The sequence below is a fragment of the Thunnus albacares genome, chromosome 10 (assembly GCF_914725855.1).
Source record: "Thunnus albacares chromosome 10, fThuAlb1.1, whole genome shotgun sequence".
In the NCBI taxonomy this organism is placed as follows: domain Eukaryota; kingdom Metazoa; phylum Chordata; class Actinopteri; order Scombriformes; family Scombridae; genus Thunnus; species Thunnus albacares.
The window spans coordinates 28,648,390-28,669,446 of NC_058115.1; the positions used below are offsets into that span (position 1 = coordinate 28,648,390).

Sequence of the window (21,057 nt, forward strand, 5' to 3'; positions counted from 1 at the left end):
AAAAGAATTTCCATAGAAACTATCACAAACCCTAACCTGAACCATACTTCAAGTATAGTGAAGTTGCCCTGTGCATATGTTGTAGAAACAAATAATTAAAACATACTCATGTGATATAATTTGAGGTTTTATTTCACATTTTGTCTGGCTACAGGCTTGTGTTTTGTTTTTGTTTTTTTTTACTTTACTTTTCTATCTGGTCTGGAGGGAAAGACACTTGTCATACTGCATTTTCAGAACATGCAGTGCATCACAGTGAAAAACAGGCCTTAACAGGAAAAAACCTGCTAATGGATGCACTCATTCAACAGCTTTAAGATTTCCATAATTTTTTTTTTTTTTTTTTAAGATTGTTGGTGAATCATTTTCAATCTTTGTTGTTAATGCGCGCTGCCATGTCAACTGATACATTAAAGTTTTGTTTTATCTATTTTAAACAAAGAGTGAAACAGCAATAGTTAATAAGTGTGTAATCCTAACGACTGTACCCCACAATTATTCCGTTGGCCTGTGTGTGTTTACCTCAGGTGATTCACCGAGCTATGCTGTGAAACTGTGCCAGTGTATCCAGAAGTCTTTGAGGTATATAACCGTATGTGCAGTTACAGTTTGCTTTGGTTTCCAATCTCTCCATCATCACTGAGAGACATTCCTCAACACACCGAGTAGGAAGCACAGTATGTAATTTGCGCTGTCTGAAAGAATTATTCAGCTCAGCTCTGCTACTCCAAATTTGATGGGAAGTTCCTAAAAAAAGATCAGTGATTTAGGAAAAGAGGTCAGCGATCACCACATAAATCACCTTACCACGGCAAAGGATTGCCCAGGAGCAGATGTGTCTTTGGCACTTGGCACAGGATTGCTTTCCCGGATCAAAAAAAAAAAAAAAAGCCCAACCCTCAGACCATAAACATGTCCTTCCTCAACCCCAAACGGAGGCTACAGCAGCACAGCGTGCCTCCCTCCCTCCAGCCCTCCCTCATTCTCTCTGTTTCAACACATCCCTCTCTCGACTTCCTTCCTGCCCCACCCATTGAATTTTAATACCTGCCTGTCATGTTTTCTTCTCTCTTTTTCCCCCCCCTTTACCTCCCCCCCTCCTTCACCAGACCCTTGCTGCGTATCTAGTAATTACCAGAGCACTGAGAAAACCCTTTCATTTAAAGGATTGGCAATTATCTCAGTGGAACACAATAAAATGGCTTCCCCTCAAGAGGAAGGGGAAGTTTGAGCTGCGGTACGCCGCTGCATGTCGCACCGCCTTGCTCTTGAAGTGGGAGCAGAGGTAGAGGTCCTGTAGGAGGTGTTTTTTTTTGTTTTTTTTTTTTTCCCCCCTCATCTCCTCCTGCTCAGATATTTGATAATCAAAGACGACGCTGGGAGAAAACACGGGTCAAGTGGTGGGGCTTTATTGCCGGAGATTTGTTCTTTCTTGTTGTTAAGTCGCCACTCTTAAAATATGAACGAAGCTTAAATTGAAAAAAGGGTTGAAATAGCTACCTTTAACCAGCTTTGATTTAGAGCCGTGGCCTCTTGTTCACCTCCAGGGGAATCTATAAAGTTGTTCAGGCCATTGTAAATAACACGTTTATGGTACTGTGGGGAGAGTTTGATCCTAACACCTCATTGGGACCAACACCACTGTTAGGTAGATCAGTCGCTTTGACTCTTTTTTTAGTGCAGCAGCAAATGATACTGTGACAAAGCACACAAAAATGTAAATGAGCATAAAGTTGTAAAATACACTATTTGGGGAAGTGTGGAAAAGGGAGACTGTTGAGTTTGGCTGAGGTAGCTGTTTTTAGTGTTTCAGGCTGTGTTTGAGTTAGATCATAGAAGAGGTGCTAAAAATCTGATCACATAGCCAGATGGTGATAATATGGCTAGTTAGCAACAGTAGCAGCCTGACATTGATCAGGGCAGCGGTTTATCGTATAGTGAGGCAGGAGTCCAACTTGTTCTCGTCTCATCGGTTCGAGCGGTTAAAGGGTTGTTCACCCAAATTACGATACAAGAAGCAATTACTGACAATTCTTAGTTGATATCCAGCCATTCAGACAATTATTTCGTTTAGGTTTCAAGATGTTCGTTGAGATTTCTGCTGCTTATCAGCTGAAGTTGAATGGAAATTTATGGCGCTCAAAACATTGAAAAATGTACTCGGTGGAAAAAATGTGGGTAATCATGTCAAAAGTTATCATGGGGACTATTTCTTTGGTAGAAAGTAGTTTTGATTAAAAAAAAAAATGTTCACAGCAGGATTTGTGGATTATCCTGGAAAGCTACGTTGCTGTTGAATGTTTTCAGCCATGTTACCAGCCTCAGCTGTAATGTTAGCATGCCAACATGCTAAACTAAGAATGTGAATATGATAAACATTACACCTGCTTAACGTCAGCATGTTAGCATTGTCATTGTGAGTATGTTAGCATGCCTACATTAGCATTTAGCTCAAAGCACAGCCGTGTCTAAGTGCAGCCTCGCACACCCGCTAACATGGCTGCACACTCTTAGACTCCTGTTCAATTTTAATTATTAAATGCTGAAAACACTCCAAATGAAATTTCATTCTCCTCTGTTGTACTGGGGGTGGCAGCAGAAATGATAAAAATGGGGAAAAAAAACTGGATAAATACTAAAAGAGTTAGGTGGGAAATATGTGTTTGTATTTTGGGTGAACCGACTCTTTAAGGGATCAGAAAGTCCACAAACTGCTTCACCTGTCCGAAAACAAAAACTGAGGGAGGAGACCACCTCACTGGTCACTGCCAGAGTTCAGCAGCATTTTGTTTGCATGGCTGCTGGTATTAAGTTCCTACCCCTGTGTCGTCTCAGCATTCAACTAGCTTTGTGTTTTCACAAGCGCCTCAGTGCTGCTTCTACCCACCTCGCAGCCCCACCTGTCGTTTTTTGCCGCCGGCTCGGAGAGAGAGGCAAAGTTTGGCTGGAACAGCTGGTTGCCTTGGCAACACTTTGTGCCACTGCAGCGGATTGGAACAGGAACTGGCCTATCCATGTCAGTCTGCAGGCAGGATCTGGGCCATGCCTTGTGTTAACAGATTATCTGATTTCCATTCAGACAGCTCGGGTATCGGCCCCACTCCTCCGCTCTCTGGAAAAGCGACCCCAGCCAGCCTCTTTCTGAAAGCCCCCAGAGCCCTCCTCTCTTCTCCCATTTCCTGTCTTAATTACGCACTCCTTTGTGCCGTTGTTGTTTTTTTTCTTCCTTCCCTCCTCCTGTCCTGCCTAACCTTCTTCTTCTCTTGATCCCTCATCCCCTCCCTACTCACTGTCTGTCTCTCACTCTTTTTTTTTTTTTTTTTTTTTTTTTTGTGGAGAGATGAGGACCAAGATTTTGAAGTTTGAAGTCTGTTGCGGGGACCGTCCTTGGCCGTCCCCCACCACCACCACCACCACCACCTCCCACAACCCAGCTCCCCTTCTCCCTTCCATCGTCTCTCCACCTGAAAGGGAATACTGTGTTTTCGATGCATAAAAGGCTTGGCGCTGTCAACAGGATGAATCCACCAGGGCCCATGGAAAACATACTCAGAGCTGCAGCTACAGTTTCTCTGAAAGGGGAGAGAGGAGGAGGAGGAGGAGGAGGAAGAAGAGGGTGGGTGGGTGAGTGAGGGAGGCAGCTGGAAGGGATTACTGTGCAGTTTCATAGGCAACACAATTACAAACATACCAAGTGTTAACTTGGCTGTGCAGCATAACACCAATGATGGAGTTTGGCTCTGGAATTGGGGAAAGCCTTTTTTATTTTTTTGGATGTTTGTATGCACGTGTGTGTGTGTGTGTGTGTGTGTGTGTGTGTGTAGAGTTTGAGGGGTGTTCACAGCTGTGCACAGTTATACAAAACTTCTTGAGTCCCTTCACAGGTATATTAAAGTTTCACAATGAAAGAGAACAAGGGGAAATTTTTTGAAATGTAGAGGTGTTGTAAACACAATGGACATATAAACCAAGTGGGCACCTCTGCTGTGACAAAAACAGGTTTGTCGCCGTCCTGCGCAGGATCCGATTACCGAGCCAGGGCATTGAGGCGAGACCAAGAGAGGGTGACCTTGTCTGTGGCGAAATCTGACACAGGTTTTCACATGCTGGGTGGGGGATTTTTTTTTTATCTCTTCCTCCCTCCCTCCCTCCCTCCCTCCCCCTCTCTCTCTTACTCCGTCTTGTTATCTCCTGCAATAGGTGGCTAATTGCTCTGATGTTGTAGATTACATTTAGCGTGCAGCTCATATTGTTTGTGTGCAGCGCAGTAAGACGTAAACGTAGATACGGTTGAAATATATTCCAGGTTCATAGAGCGAGACACGATTAATTCTTCGGGAAAGCTGCTCATTTTTTTTTGGAGAAACGTACAAATCGGATCACTTTACAAAAATACACTTGAATGTATTTTACATTAGATACAGGTTTTCAGCTTTTCCTCAACATCAAGCCAAAATAGCAGCAGCAGAAAAAGAGCTGAATAAATTCCTGAAGGAATATTATTCTGAGCTCAGAGAGGAGCTTGACTTCATAGAAAGTCATAGAAAAATTCTGCAAATTTGCATCAGGGCAATAATAGAGGCATTGTTATTTTGGTATAGTTTGAAAAACAGCCACAGGAACATTCAAACAGCACTTCTACAGTTCATAAAACGTTTTTTATATTGACCCTGTTGATTAAGTTTTACAATCTAGTTCCACCTATTAACCGCACTTTTCTGATTTTCCAAACTCTAACTTTACCTGGAAAGCCTTTGATGGAAATTAAATAAATTCTTTTAAAGATCTGCAATTGACATTGTGAAAGCCAAAGAGTTACAGAAAGAATTGTGAATGTTTCATCGTATAAGAATACCCCAAAATGTCTTTTAAACCATATTTATCTTCAACTTATGAAGAAATACAAAAGTTCACAGAAGTCTTTGTCATGAAACACTTGGAATTTCATATCAGGGTCACGGGGCTCCATGTGTGTAAACAGCATAGCTCATTGAATTTATACATATCAAGTGATGCATACAGATGCTGTGCAGCTGTGTCATGAGTGTCGTAGCATATCTAGCGCCTTCATGGAGGTCCGTTATAGTACTACTTTAAATCATTGTTTTCTTTGTATAACAAGTATGGAGACTGCTGTCGTGTGGTTTGCAAAAATGCATACAGCGGTGAAACTGACAAATTTAGGAAACTATGATAAACTAAAGCATTGTGGGAAGGCCTGTGAGCCTACAACAACCAACAGGCAGATCACCAAGGCAACACATATTAATGTTATAACGCAACCACATCCACTGCTAATGGCAACATTTATTTCTACGAGGCACTCCGCATCGACTAACACATAAATAAGATGTGCTCACAACATGACGGTGATACTTAGTGTATTATGTCAACAAATAGTGGTGAAACAATAAGGTTTGAATCAAAATATGTATTCTGCAGAGACAGCTACTATTGGCCGTGAGCTGAGGGCTTCCACTGGTGTTTAATTTGTATATCCCACAGAAGTATTAGAAAAATTGTACACCACTTTCCAAGATAACGCCCCGTTCATTCCTTTGAAAGTTGTTCACCGGGTGCAAACGCCAAAAAACAGTTCTCGGGGCTCCCGCTTTGGCCAATAGAGCATAGAGTCCTTCTCTGATCAAGCCAGTTGAGAGGATACGTGTTGGAGACTGACTTCCTGTTGTCTCGCTGCATTCATGAGCGGCATAAAATAATTGAATGTAGTTTGTTGATTTCTATAGGTGTGACTTGACCAATCCTAAGCAATGTAAGTATTGGGTAAAATCAATAAAATCTCAAAAAAAAAGTGTTAAAAATGCCCAATAACAACTTTCCAGTGCCCAACATGTCATCTTAAAATACCATTTTTTTGTCCGGCTGTCTGTCCAAAACCTGAATATAATCAATAATACAATGACTAATCGTTTCAGTGCTACTTCCTACACTCTGTCAGCAGAATGTAGAAAGTAGTGCTGTGTAAAAGGTGTCAACACTGACATCATGATTGATGGATTAGATAGTTCCTGTCTTACTCCACCTTTGTGTTATTGTCTCCGTGTGACTCTATCTATCTATTTCTTGTTTTCTGTCTCTCTGGACACACACACAAAAACACACACACACACCTACATCTACATGTAGAGACACACACACTCCCCTCTCTTACCCGAGCCCTGTCTCAGCTCAGGATGAGGGTAAACAAGCTAATGTTTAGATTTCATGGAAGTGAAAACCGATCCGTCCAAGTCGGCTCTGTCACTCAGCAACACGCCTGTTTGTGTTTGTCTCTTCGGTAAGTATCTGTGAGTGGCAGCATGTGTGAGCATTCAAGTGTGTGTGTGTGTGTGTGTGTGTGTGTGATGGTGCACACATGCCTTAATATGAAGCCTCTGTGTTTAAGAGCAGGAGGATGTTGCAAACAGGTTGTTGTGGAGAAATTCTGGCCTCCACAGACATTGACCTCCTGATGATGATGATGATGATGATGGTCAAAGAGAAGATGGTGGTGATAGTGATGCTGGTGTAGTGGTACCCTGTTGCAATTACAAGTGAAAATCTGTATTTGGACTTTGATCTTTGGCTACATACATAATACTGTCATCTTTTTTTTTGTCACCAAGCAACAGCTTTTCAAAATACACAATAAAACGTGAGCCTGCAAAAATAATGATTTTACATAAAAGTTTTCAATATTTCATGGTGCAACTATTGCCAACGTGTTGTCAACGATGTTTTTTAAAGGAGTCTGACATAGATCGGTCATGATGTTGCAAAACTAAACCATAACACTGTCCTCAAATAACAACATCAGGTGAAGCATTAAAAAATAAACAGATGATATTATAAAGGATTAGCTTGGCACAGTCAAGGCCTTTGGGGTTATGTTGTTATTGTTTCTGAGCAGTGCAAGTCAACAATGAAATCTGATTGATCTGATATGTTTTATTTGTCGAGTTTGTCCGTTTTCTTGCAAAATTCTGTAACTTTAATAGCAACCATATTTCAAGACGAAGTAGTGTTTTTTGATCTGGCTAATTATCAGTTTCCATCCATGTCACATTTGAGGTCATTTATTAGAGTGAACGTGATATCTGATTTAAAAAGTTAAGTGACAAAATCGATGCAAGACGTGATGTTCATCGTGGTGGATGGATGTATCTCATGCAAGTCTATGCAGATGATTTTTAATACCATAAGGAAATGAATGAAAACCATACAGAAAACCATTTCCTGCGTTATGCCGTAGTAAAAGTATGTGATTTGTAGCAGACGGGCAAAAACTTTGCCATAAGTGCGAGGTGAATCTCAGCCTCGTAGCACATTTTTTCAAAGCAAAAATCCCTCAAGTCCTTTTTTCCGCTTTTTTTTTTTTTTTTTTTTGCACCACTGCATGACGACAAGGGCTGTCAGAGAAACACAAAGCACTCAGGGTTGCGTGTTAGGAGCCACCTGAATGGCACCAGGCCTAACGAGAGCCCGGCAGGGACCCCGAGGTGGGCCTGGCACCTGCAGTCTGTCTCTGGGGGGAAAGTGGGGGCTCTGTGTGTGTGTGTGTGTGTGGGTGGGTGGGTGGGTGTAGGAGGGGGGATGGGAGGTGTGTGTGTGTGTTTCTGTGTGCTCTCAACAGAAACCATTAGTATGCATGCATGTGAGTTTTTACATGTATGTACTAGATGGGAGGGCGGTTAAGATGTCACTGTCAACAGCCAATAATTTGACCTCTGTTAGTCAGCGTGGTCGGTGTGACGGTCGCTCGTTGAAGACGAAGATATTTATCATCCAAAACCGAGGCTACAGCATCTACTGAGATACTGAATGGGAAGCACAAGATTATACTGATAATATGAGATTATTTAAAGTTTTCCTTGTTGTGGTAAACGGCAGCATCTATGCACTTTCACTCACCAGTTAGTATTAATTTAAGGCTTAAATTATTGAATTGAGGTTTTTAAGTGTAACAACAGTGTTTATGAAGCTGCTAATATCCAGATATCTGGGAAACGTTTGCATATAACAGGTTTTGAATTGATTAATTTGCATTTTTTAAAAACAATTTAGGAGCGTAAAGAAAATCAGGAATCAATCTGTAAACTATGGAACCTCCATCATGTTGGAGGTGGACAGAATAGATCAGTATATATCAGCAAATATGTGTATATTACTCTAAATGATCCCAACATTTTGAGTAATTTGGTGTCATATTTGACTATGAGGTATATACGCCTGATTATTTATTTATTTTAGCCCTATCTGACATCACATCTACATTATATCTGTGTAACAGACTGAGCTCAAATTTTAACCCGCGTGCTTGAATGAAGGATGAGTGAGGGAAGTAAAGAAGGAGTGATGGGAAGGAGGAAGAAGTCCCAACACAGATACATCATACCCAGATCAGCTCTGCATGCTGTCGTTGAACCGCGCTCGTTCGATGAAAACTTGAACATCCACGCACCAGAAGAACGCAGGTACCGTATAACAGGAACGAGACAGTAACGACGGTGACGATGAGACAGGAAGAGCTGGAGGGGGAAATGACAGTCGTTTGTGCCGTTCAGTCCGACGCAGCGACTCAACCGGGGGGAGTTTGGAGGGTACCCACAGGCTCTGGGGCGGCTTATGGAAACCAGACCCGGCGAGTTTACACTGAACGCAAGGCCCCGTAGAATTGAACTGCGAACTGCGGACAGCTCACAGGAAACGCCTCTTTGTAAAGCAAACATACATGTATTTTATGGCAGCCGCTTTACTGCTTTTTTATTTTGGGCTCCAATGAGTCGACATTTCAACATGGCCTCGGTCTAATTTCCTCTGCTTTTCTTCACCCCCCTTTTTTTTTTTTTTTTTTTTTTTTTTTCTTGGTGGACGACCCTTCCCACACACACACATTCTGCCCACCTATTCCTATAAAAATAAGGGTGCAGTGGCCATTTTTATTGTCACGGAGGTGTGAGGGCCAGCCAGTCGTAGTTGTTTTGACAGATTCGGGGACTTTATTGCGGCCCCCAGGGCAGCTGCGAGGGTGTGAGTGCCCCCCCCACCACCACCACCACCACCACCACCTCATCCTCCACCCCCCCCAGCCCCAAAAGGAGAGCAACACAGCTGCTGTTACTTCTTCTCCCCCTTCTTCCTCCCCTCATCTCAGCCCCTTCACCTGGTCTCCATATGATCGTGACCCTCACACACACACACACACACACACACAAACACATGCACACACCATAAAAGGTAAAAGAGGTGTGACATCTAATTCTGTAATGACCTTATGTTTAGCAACACCATACATATACAGCCTCTCTCACACACCTCTATGTGGTCTTGCCAGGGTTTGGAGTCTGACTCCCGCTGGGGCCACACATACTAAAAAATTAAATGTGTAAATTCACGACAATGTAGGAGGAAAACAAACACCACACTGTGTACGTGTTTATTACAACACGGGTCTTTCTTTCATAGTTTTGGCCGTCGCTCCTCTGTAATAATAACCTTTTGCTCACCAAGTTAATTCCTGGGAACACAGCCATGTGGCAAAAGGTCCCCGGTTGACAATCGTGAGAAAAAACGTGGTTAAATCTTTGGTCATCAATCCAAAACGGTGTCCTGTATCACACTGTGAGACTTGTCCACCGACGACCGTTTTGGAGCTTCGGCAACCAAAGAAAAGCTGGAGCCAAAACTCTGAAAATGTCACAAATTTAAGACCAAAGTCTTCCAATGTGACTGCTGCTACGACCCACATCTACAAACACACCAATCAGAATACGACATGAAGTTTAGGGAGAAAACACACTTGTTCTCTTTTAATACAGGGGCACAACAACCAAAAAGATGGAGGTGAAATGAAAAAGAAGTTTTGTGTGACTTACAAACCTACTTCCTGTACAGTAGCTGTGCGCCAACATTTCCTGTGATCTTATTGTCAGTTTTAATTCCAAATAAAGTGGTTTAGAAATCTAACTGGGGGTTTGTTGACCTGTATGATTATCTCACCACTTGTGTTTCTTGCCTTGTTGGATTTCGTTGTAGCGATGTTGCCCTTTTACCCACATCTCACATGTTATTTTGTTAAGTACAATGCAATAATCACTCATTGAAATGATGGCCAAGACAATATAAAGAACTATCCTAATATAAGCTTTCCTGTAGTACTTAATGGGCCAGCCATGCTGAAATTCTGTCCATTCACCTTTAGTTAAAGGTGTTCAACAATGATTCTTAGACTGGATAGCGACAACAAGTTCAAATTAAAAGATTGAACACAGTTTGGAGATGTTTTTTCCAAAACTAGATGTATTTGTTTTAGGAGCCATTCAGCATTTCTTTTGCATTTTAGGGGGAAATACTTAAACTAATTTGAGACCATTTCTGTTTTGCTCTACCATGGCAAACAGTCATTTTTCTAAGAGCAGAAATCACCTGTTCAAATGGTTTAAACCTCATTTTAAAACTACAAATCTTGACTTCCTCCTGGCTGTGCGGAGTATGTGGGACAGTAGGGGGTTAACTGCACCAGAGTTATTTGGTTCTTGGACACGGTGGCCTCGCCTGCCGGATGCAAGTTTGACTCAAGGGCAAAATCCAGAGTGAAAGCCTCTCATGTTTTTGACTGGTTGCCAACTCTGCTCTCTCTCTCTCTCTCTCTCTCCCTCCCTCCCTCTCTCTCTCTCTCTCTCTCTTTCTATCGCTCGCTCGCTCGCTCTCCCCTTGTCACTCTCATCCCTCTCTCTCTCTCTCTCTCTCCTCCGCGCTGTCCCCTCCTCTCTCTGATTTACTCTCTCTTTCTCCCCGCTCCGTTCCTCCTCTGATCCTCTCCCACATCAAAATCAGGGCTGACATAAAGCAGGTCCAGAGTCCCTCTGAGCACAGCACGGCCTCGTCCAAAATTATGTCATCTTTTTTAGAAAGATGTGGTGTGCAAAACTCTTTCGGTAGTTAGTATAAACCCGCTGTAGTTACAAGTCTACAAGCGGGACTCGAAGGAACTGAAAAACAAAACATATCTGATAAGTTGTTTTGTTTGACTTACGGCCGACGGATGACATGAAGCTTAAGGATGTTTTCACACACTTTGAGAAGTTTTTTTCTACACCGAGGCCAATTTTCTGCAAGTATTTGGTATGTTTTAGTACGAAAGCAGCTGTCGAATCGGGGCGCAGTACGCGATACGCTCCAGACATCACTTCAAGTTGAATAAGAAGTATCAATCAGTAAGAAAAAAAACATGTTATGAAAAAAAAACACTAATGAAGCAATAAGGTTCTTCTGCATTACGACACGCCGCATACCCAAGCATGACTGGATTTCCTCACTTTTGCACAGTATTAGTAAATAAAGCACTAGTAGATAAATTGAGCTTCTCCCTAAAGAGTGTGCAAAATCCATCAAGGTTTTAGCAGCTACTTCCTTTTGATTTACCAGCAAAGTAGACTTTCAGAATCACCATAATACCCAAAAGATTGTTGTTGACGCCAACATTTTCCAACATGAAGTCAGTCCCCCTGTATTAACTTCCCTAAATCTGAACTCCAGAAGAAGACCTCTCTGACCTTTCTGTGAGCTTTTGGTTCCCATCGCGCTCTCTGCATTTTTTTGTTTGGCATGCGCTCCGCATAAATCCAGGGTGGCCCATCTCCGAGTCGGTATGACTCACCGAAGGCCTCCGTGGATTGCGGACTGACAGGTTAGGAAACCGCATACAGCGAATGCCTTCAGGCAGGGAACAAAGTCAACTCATGTCTCCTCAGGCAAGCCACTTATTCAAGCCAGACAACCTGCTATCATCCCGCACAATCGGAAAAAAAAAAAACAAAAAAAAAACACCTACAAAAAGAGTTTTTAAAGAAATGTTTCACCAGATGTGCGAGGAAGAACTTAGTCATCATGTTCAGTACCATGCACCCGGTCTTTCTTATCATTTTTTTTTTTTTTTTTTTTTTATTTGATCTGAAGGGAGTGTGAGTAACAAAGCAGATCTATTCTCGATTCATCCGCACCGTGTCTAAGCCTCCATCTAAGAATAAGACACCTGAAATTGCGGGGGCGTCCGTTTGTAAACAGTTTGTAGACGGAGCAGGTCAGATTTGAAGCTGGCCAAGAATGTGCTCAGCAACAATGCTCCAAGGAGAAGATTCCCAGCATTCCTCACTGGTTAGGGAGAGGTACCGGCCTTCACAGATAGGAAGTCGTCTGTCATTAGGGGGTAATCACTTCTAGAGGAGGATTGCAATGCCTGGAATGATTACTGCAGTGAAACTTGGCGCAGAGAGAGAGCGGATGAGTTTTTTTTTTTTTTTTTTTTTTTCTCCTCCTCTCCTGTCTTTCTGTTTTCTCTCCTTGGTGTGTTTTGATCAGCTTGACTGATCCGGCGTAGGCCTCACTTGTTTTTCAAAACTTTCTCACCATTGCACTGTGCTTAATTTCGCCCTGCAGGGAAGTCCACAGCCCATATTCACCCCGGCTTTTGTGGCGTATAAATGGTGCAGTGTTGACTTAAAGCTAGTTAGTATTTCTTACCTAGGGGCATTTCTAATTACTAATGGCTCATGTGTAATGATGCCTATCATGTCAGTGGTGCAACAAGGTGGATGCAATCCGTCATGCAGACTTGTGTTAAGAAAAACAGAGACTGCGTTTTGTTGATGGTGGCTCGCTGTCTCCCACGCCACTTATCTGTGTTTGTTTGTATGGTTTTAGTCCTGTGGTCCTTTCAAGTGGGCTGTCTGGGTCCCCTTGGTCTGGCTGTTTTTGTCCTCTCCTCTCTTTTCTCCTCCCCTCCCTCCCCTCCCTCCCCTCCCTCCCTCCCGTCCCTCTTCTCCTGCCTTCTGCCAGTCGAGCCAAGACTTCAGGTGGAATGATGCCGTTACGAAAAGAGCCCGTCAACGCTTGCCCGGCATGCCAAGCCAAGTATTTGTCTTTCGGGGTCCCCCCTTACCTCCTCCCCTCCCCCCCCCCTCCTCCCCCCCTCTCCTACCCCCACCCCCAGATCCTTGAGAACAGGAAGTATATCTTGTTAAGTGATGGATGGGCCCCCTGCTCTTGCTGAGAGGAAAGGGGGGAAAAAAGCCTTTCTTTCCCTCCAGGGCAGTCAGATGAGTTTAGCAGTCTCAAAGCTGAGGGTCGGCTCTGCTTTTTGGGAGCGCCTTGGAACCCTTGGAGCCCGAGCGCCTGGAAGCCACAGAACGACGGGCACTTCTCCATTATGTGTGCGGAGAGAATTAACGACTGATAAAGTAGCAGGCGGCATTTTTGCAAAAGAAAAAAAAAATTAAAAAAAAAAAAAACCAAGTCAAAGAGCGTTTACTGGAATTCTGCCTTTACTTTTGCTTACATGCATGCTTGTGTATGTGCATTTGTTTGTCAGTGTGTGTGTGTGTGCGCGTGCATGTGTGTGTGTGTGTGTGTGTGTTATTTAACCGGGGGTCAGCAGGTTTGTGTTGGCATGCAGCCGCCAGATCGCTCCAGGGAGAGCAACTCAGGAAGTGTCCCTGGCACGTCCTCTGCATAGTGCAATACGCACCGCCGCGACTGGCTCGACCTGCTGTGACAACCACAGACTGCAATCCCCACTGCACCCGCCTCACCTCCTGCACACACACACACACACACACACAAACCTACAATACCCGCTAACCTGCGCGGAAGAGCAGCGACAACAGACTCTCATGTGTTGTTTTATCGTTGCTTCGCCAGAGGCGTCCTATCAAGTTCCCCCAAGTTTTTTTTGAGCCCGTACGACTTTAATTCAACACAGCAACCCTCAAACCTGCCATCCATCCATCTCCCAGCAGGTCTCTCCAACAGCCACTCTTCCTCCACGGTGACGTTATTCCTCTGTAATCGTTTTTATACCAGTGGTTCGTCACACACACACACACACACACACACACACACACACAGCCAGACCCTTCTTCTTAAAAGAGTGGAAGAATCCCTGAAAAACAAGAACATTTCCTCTCTTGATCCATTGCTCCTTTGTCAGTCACGGCTCTGTTGTGGTTACCTAAGGGTAGCTACTAATGTTTGTCTCCAGTTTCCATCCTCTCATGTTCCACATACATATACAGGAACACAACAAAGCAACAGATAAAAGGCAGGAAAAACTGTCCATCGCCCTTGTAAATGGAAATTGGTTATCCAGAGGGGAAATAAAGAAAACCATTAAAAGAAACTCTTAAAATTGCATCCGGCACATTTTCCGAGCAGATGGACTTAAAATGTAACATGGCTAAAAAAAAAAAAAAAAAAAAACATTTGATGTTTTATATTATTGTACCTCCAGTGCAGGGCTGCTCAAGGTGCCGCGATAAAGCCGAGTGTAACTATTTTTTTTTTTGAATTTCATACTTGACTTTGAAAACAGCAGTTGACAAAAGAATCTCACCTCCCGGTCATTTTCAGTAGCTGCTCCGGACCTTCTTGATTATATTACATGGTCTTCATCAGCAGATGTTTGCTCAGTGTTATAGAATAGTAGATGTTCAAATTTCCACTTCAATTTTCAAAGTTCAATCTTTAACTCGGAAACAGCAGTTGACCAAAAAAAACGTCAGCTCAAGTTCCATTTAATGTCATGTCCGTTGATTATTTATTTTATCATTTACTCTATAAAATGAGAAAACAGTGACAAATGCCCATTATAATATTCGGACATATTTAAATTGCTTGTTTTGTCTGATTAACTGTTTAAAACCCAAATAAATTAAGTTTACAAAGATATAAAACAGAGAAAAGTAGCAAATCACATTTGAGAGGCTGCAACCGGTGAACGTGCAGCATTTTTTTGCTTCATCAATGACTCACAATTAATAGATTATCCAAATTGTCAGACAGGATGACGTGCCGTAAGCGTTCATAGTCCATGTATATAAAAGAAACAAGGCCCGTCGGGCCGGGGAGATTTGTGTTGTATGCAGAAGAGCGGGAACAGCAGTGTGATGACTATGTAAACAAGAGTTCAAAGGCTGCTGGTCCAGTCCCTCCAACCCTCACTGATCACTCCTGACGTGACCTCCTGCATGGCTTGCGTCTGCGTGTGTCTCCTGCCTCGTCTCCGCCGGGCCGGGGTTTAGCCCCGCTGTGGCCTGTCTGGCCCGAAGCCAGGGGCTCCACTGTCTTTACAACCAGGCTTCATTGAGTCTCGGTAGAAGAACAACAATGAAACTGTCAGTTCCAGTTGATGTTTGTTTTTATGCTGATTTTTTTTTTTTTTTTTTTTTTTTGTCATTCCGGCGCTGAAATTTAATGCAAATTTCACGTTGAGAGAAATTATATTGTTTTAAAAATCCCCACTGTTCTTCAGCTAGCTGGCTGGTCAAACGGATACGCAACCCAAACCCTAACAATACTACAACATCACCGCCGCTTGTCACGGGCTGCCCCGGCTGAGGGGAGCGAACGGAGACGGGGCATATTTGTCTGTGTTTGAGAGGCGCCTGCCACTTAATGACGTCTGACAAGCGAGACAGCAGCGGCTTCGGGGTACTCGAGGACTGTTTTGGGGTCACAGAGATGTGATCTGTAGGAAGTGGAAGGTTTATCAGATAACGTCAACGTTCTCCCCACACTGACTGCTGGAAGTGGAAAACTGAAATTTCACAGTTTTTATTTTAGATATTTAGCTGAGCTGTAGTTCTTAGATCTTCTCTCATTGCAAGGAAGCAGTAAGGAGGTCAAAGGTCAAGCTGGTAAGTCAGATGCTGAGCGTCTTCTTTCTGTCCTACAGGCTCTGATGCGTCCGGGTCGCCTCGACCGAATCGTCTACGTGCCTCTCCCGGATGCTCCGACCCGACGGGAAATATTTTCCCTCCAGTTTCGTAACATGCCCGTGGTCGAAGACGTGTCTCTTGACGACCTGGTGACTCGGACAAACAAGTACTCCGGAGCGGAGGTGAGTCATGTTTTCTTATTGAGATGAATTTTGGAAGAGCGCAACAGGAAAAGAAACATAAACATAAACAAAAAAGCAGTGACCATGACAATATGCGAGACGAACAACATCTTTGATAAAAATACAGTCTGTTGCAGAAATAAGGTTTTTAATCAACTTAATTAAACTTATTATGAGTTTAATGACTTACTGTAGCTCTGTGAAGGGGTTAAACGAATGCATTGATAATATTTTTGCATAAAAATCACTCCACTATGAAGAAATATCTGACTATAAAACAAGTGTTAAAACAAATTCCACACAAGAAGTAAACTCAAGATTCAAGCGTCATGTGTTCTTAATACTCATCCAGCCGCTTGCCGTAAGTCCAACTTGATTTTACAGATTATCTGGCCTACTTAGATTTAGTTGAGTTTTTGCAAGGCTGCTGCCTTTTCCAAAGTCAACAAAAGAAAAAGAAAAAAAAGATTGCAGTGCTGTTTTTTTGCCTCGCATAGTTTTTTAGATTGTTTTGATTCGTGATATAACAAGTTGTTGTTTTTTTTTTTGTTGTTTCTGGACAGATGTTTGAGGGTTTGAGTGTGACAACCACGCCGTTCACTTCTCAGACATCCGTGTCAGCTTGAAAAATAAGAGTGAATTACTCACTACGACAAGAGCCTGTTACCTTGAAACAGGTTTAATAATGTCACGGAAGTGACTGTTTACCTTGCGATAAGAAAACAATATGATTTAATCATACTAACATAAAAGATAATGACTTTCTTTCATTGACTATCTTGCACCGAGGAAGTAAAATTCAAAGCACAAACATCCCACAAGAAGGCTCTGCCTGCCTTCTAACGTTACAAAAGCTTTCACAAGAGAAACACTACGTATGTCAATGTGACCTCATGCCTTTAAATGTTCATGTTCATGTTTTTTTTTTTAGGAGATCAGTGGGAAGAGCCTTCTGCATTCCCTCGCTGTCACTACCCAGATTTTCACTGTAGGTCCAGAGGTTCTGATTTGACAAGCCAGGCGTCTTCAAACTTTTGGCTACCCGTTGACCCCCAAAATATAACTTCATTTTAAGAAGACATGACATTCTGTGACCCGCGCCGCAGAGAGATGTTACTGTGCTTTCCATGATGTCTGTGCGGAGTCTGCACTGTGTCACGGAGAGCGCACTCGTGATCTCACAGCGGACTGGGAATAATCGTACAAACGCTCCTTTGTGTGACAGATTTGTCTCTCTGCATCCGTCGGCCGCCGCGTGATTCACATTGTCTCGAGCGGAGAGATTGCAACAGTCCTCAATGACAGAAATCATTCAGGAACTGTGTCGTTAATGACTTTTTTGGCAAACGAACTCAATCGTCTTACTGGAAGTTCAGGAATGTTTATATTAGATTTCAGTGGCTTTTAAATGTATTTTTTTTTGTACGGAGTCTGGCAAACACTCCCTTGTTTAGTTTCTCTCTATCTGTCTTGTTCTTTGTCAGGGAAATCATGTTTGTCTTTGACCTTCAATGTGACTCATAGTTCATACACCATGCGTCAGAAAAAAAAACATTCCCCGTAAAATGCGCGTTCCTTCCCCCCTGAATGTAAGTCTCCGCCGTATATTTAGACTTTTAAGGGTTACGGACATGATAGAAATGTCATGCAGGTCTGACAGGCTTGGAAAATAACCGTTTTTAAGTGATTCAGACGCTAGCGTGCCTTGGCAGGCTGTGAAAACACAGATTTCATTGTTGTCCCAGTCATGCTCTCTCTATGTGACATGTTTGTGAGTACTGCCATGTACTGAAGAATCTGTGATATGTTGTTTCTTTTTCGTTCGCCGGAGATAGCGCGAGTTTGTTTTTGATCTCGACACAGAAAGCTCCTCGAAAAGGCCAGAAAAGGAACTGAGCAGACACGTAAAGACCTTTTAGTTTGATGTCCAATCAGGATTTAAGGGTGTAAGAATGAGAATCCTGAAGCATTTAATCAGTCAGTCAATCAACAGAAACGTAACCGAATCATTTGAGTGCTTCTCTTTATTTTCTATACTTTTAAATTGATTATATTTGGGTTTTGGGCTGTTGGTCGACAAAACAAGACAGTTAAAGATATCACCTTGACATTTAGAAACTTACAACAGGCAGCTTTCAATGATTTATATGTTTGATTGTATTTATTTTAGCTTTTCAGTTGCCACCCTAGTTTGCACCACTTACAATCAAATCTGATCAAATCTTACCCACACGGATCTGATGAAACAGGTTTTTTTGTGTTGAATTCTTTATAAATTATAACTTATTATAGAAATACTTGAGATTTGAAGCCATATTTCCAGGTGCTTTAACATGTAGAAACACATGCAGGTCTACACATCAGTTTCCCTTTCAACAAAGCTCAGAAAACTAGTTTATCAGTTATAAAAATCAAGCGATAAGGACAGCGAGGTGTCGAGGTGTTTCCGTCTTTTCTTTTGACATAACGATCCTTCTCCGGGGGGCAATCTGAGGTTATCTATAGGTCCTTCTCATATCCTTAAAGTATACGCTCTCTCTCTCCCTGCTTCCAGACTAGGCAGCCCCCACCCAAAAAAAAAAAAAGCAGCCTTAAGCAGGCGTACACCTGGAGGAGGTATGCGAGTTAGAAACCAATCCCCCGCTATCAGGTGTTGCGTTTTGACAGACATCGGGGTTTCTGGGATAGTGTCTCATCTGCGGAATGGAGGTTTGCAGTCACTTGCCGTCGAGTTCTTGAAACCCCACGAAAATATTCAAAAGACGTGCCACAGTCAAGCTGATAAGAGTAAAAAAAAAAAAAAAAAGAAGAAGAAGAAGAAGCTGGGTATCACCTGTGTGTACGTATTATATTTAACATACCGACGCTATAGATGAAATTAGATTAGATGAAACTTTAAACTTCCCTGATCACTGAGGGGAAGTTTGAGAGAAAACAGGATACAGATAACAGAGCAACACAGCACTGAAGATAATGCAGCGTTTACAAGAAAAGAGGACCGAGGGACAAATAAAACAAATCAGTGAATCAAGTAAATAAACACACTAAATGCGACAGCTGATTGGTCGCATCTCGTCTCGCAAACTACAGGCAGCAGCAGGAGGTTTGGCCTTTTAAAGTCATTTTAATGGATAATATATATTTTTAGCATATCAATACCCAGATTTCTTTTTTTTTTTTTTTTGTATGTGGATGTTATGACCACCCACAGCCAAAAAGTTGTTGTGCTTCCTTCTGCAGGAAGACACCACTAACCACAATTTACAGTAAGTGAAGTCCTCTCGCAGCGTTGACCACTGTTGAGAACGCTTACGGTCATAGAGGCTGAAAAGAAATCAGCCAAATCAGCCGCCAATTATGTGAGTTCCTCTGACTCAAACATAACAGGAAAAGATAAACCGCACTGTTTGCACTACAAATAATGTTTTGGAAATTCCATTTTTACCAAGATTCATGTGTGTTATTGGCTTTTTAATCCGCGTGTTAAATAAACAAAGACCGTTCTCGGATTGTGTTTTGAAAAATAAAAAAAAACCAAAGATCCTCCCCTTATAGGCTGTTTGTATAATTCCCCCTGTGGGTTAATATGTAAAAAAGTTTCACATAAAATTAAAAAAAGTATTTGAAATATTCATCAACACAAGGACATAGCTGTTGAGATGATTAAGAAGATAACAGTATCATTTACAGGAAAAATATTATGACATTCGATTCCTTTTACTCAGTGACTTAACACATAATAAACAACACTTATGATCATCTGTTGATGCTTCCCGAACCAGTCTTGGCATGCAGCAGATATTATTACATACAGTATTATGCAATAACATTTTTGCACATGAGAAGTTTACCCTGGATGTTTACACATTTTTTTTTCCAGTCGGTATTGTGACAAGCTCGCACACATCCTATATCAGTCCGAAACATCTCGTACGGGAGAGGAACGACTTGCAGGATCGCCTTGCAGTGGACATTTAGAGTAGCTGAACCTCTCCGCCTCAGTGTGACAGAGCACTGAGCCATTATATTTGACTTGGCACGCTAACCGGTAATGCAGTAGGCAGCTGGGTGAGCCGCAGCCGACGAGCATCGGTCAGCCGTGCGTCAGGCTAACGCTGCCAGCGAGCGAGCTGGATGAGTGTGGGCTCGTAAATCAACAGTTAGATGCTTATTGAAGCCGGAGGCCACAAAGTAGAGTCCAGTTTCATTTTTCATATCACACACACACACACACACACACACACACACACACACTGTCGCTGAATTACTCCCACCGCCCCACCCGCCCCCCTCTCTCTCTCTCTCTGTCTCTCTCTCGATCTTTCTCACTTCCTCGCATCGGTCTGTCTCTCTCTCTGGCTGTCGACTAGTCATATGGAGGCTTTGCAGTTGTGTGACAAATCTTCTGTCAGCTGCAGCTGGTGTCATCATGAAGCAGGAAAGTATTCGGGGGTCTTCTCTTGTTGCAGCCCCACTTCCTGATAGACAACGCTCAGTTTCAGTCTGCTGCATTGATTGCTTACCTGTATATTGATCCATATTAGCAATATTTCTATCAGTATTTGTTGTTTCCAGGACGTATTTCCTTTTAAACAGGAGGACTGGACACATACAGTATGCAAGAATCACATATACTAGCCCTGCGACAACAACAATGAAGCTTATATTAATGTTTCAGACTATTCCAAAGATGTTGAACTGTAGTTTTTGAGGATTTTGTCGCAGTGTCGTATTGTTTGTTAATGATAATTGCATATTTCGGGTAATATTCAAATAACTTCACTCGAAAGTCAGGCCCCCTTTTTCTGCCTATTATCGAGCACAGATGTTTTTTTTTTTTTCATTAACGCCCTTGCTCCACGCACACACACAGTTCCATTCATTCACACCTGGAAGCCGGCCAGTACAACCGCAGTCTTATCTGTCGGCCACTGACATGAAAACAATTGAAGCAACCGCTCAAAGCTGAAGCTCAACTCCAAGTTTTTTAAGTCCACACCCAGATTTATCACCTGTCACCTGGTCACAAGCTCGCTTTATTTAACCTGTAAGTCACCTCTGCCCTAAATTTAGCAGTAAATTTAGAACTGCTGTTGCATAACTGTTTTTTTTTTTTTTTTCTCAGAGTACCGTGACATCTCTCCTTATGCAAACTCAGAGAC

At 42.6% G+C, this 21,057-nt stretch overlaps 1 protein-coding gene across 1 annotated transcript in view; it reads left to right on the forward strand.

Annotated features, from left to right (window-relative positions):
* spata5 (spermatogenesis associated 5) overlaps positions 1–21,057 on the forward strand; it is a 123,584-nt gene that overhangs the window by 84,487 nt on the left and 18,040 nt on the right. Inside the window, exon 16 of the mRNA XM_044363035.1 lies at positions 15,731–15,895. Within this exon, the coding sequence (XP_044218970.1) occupies positions 15,731–15,895 (165 nt within the window). The remainder of the gene's footprint in view (positions 1–15,730; positions 15,896–21,057) is intronic.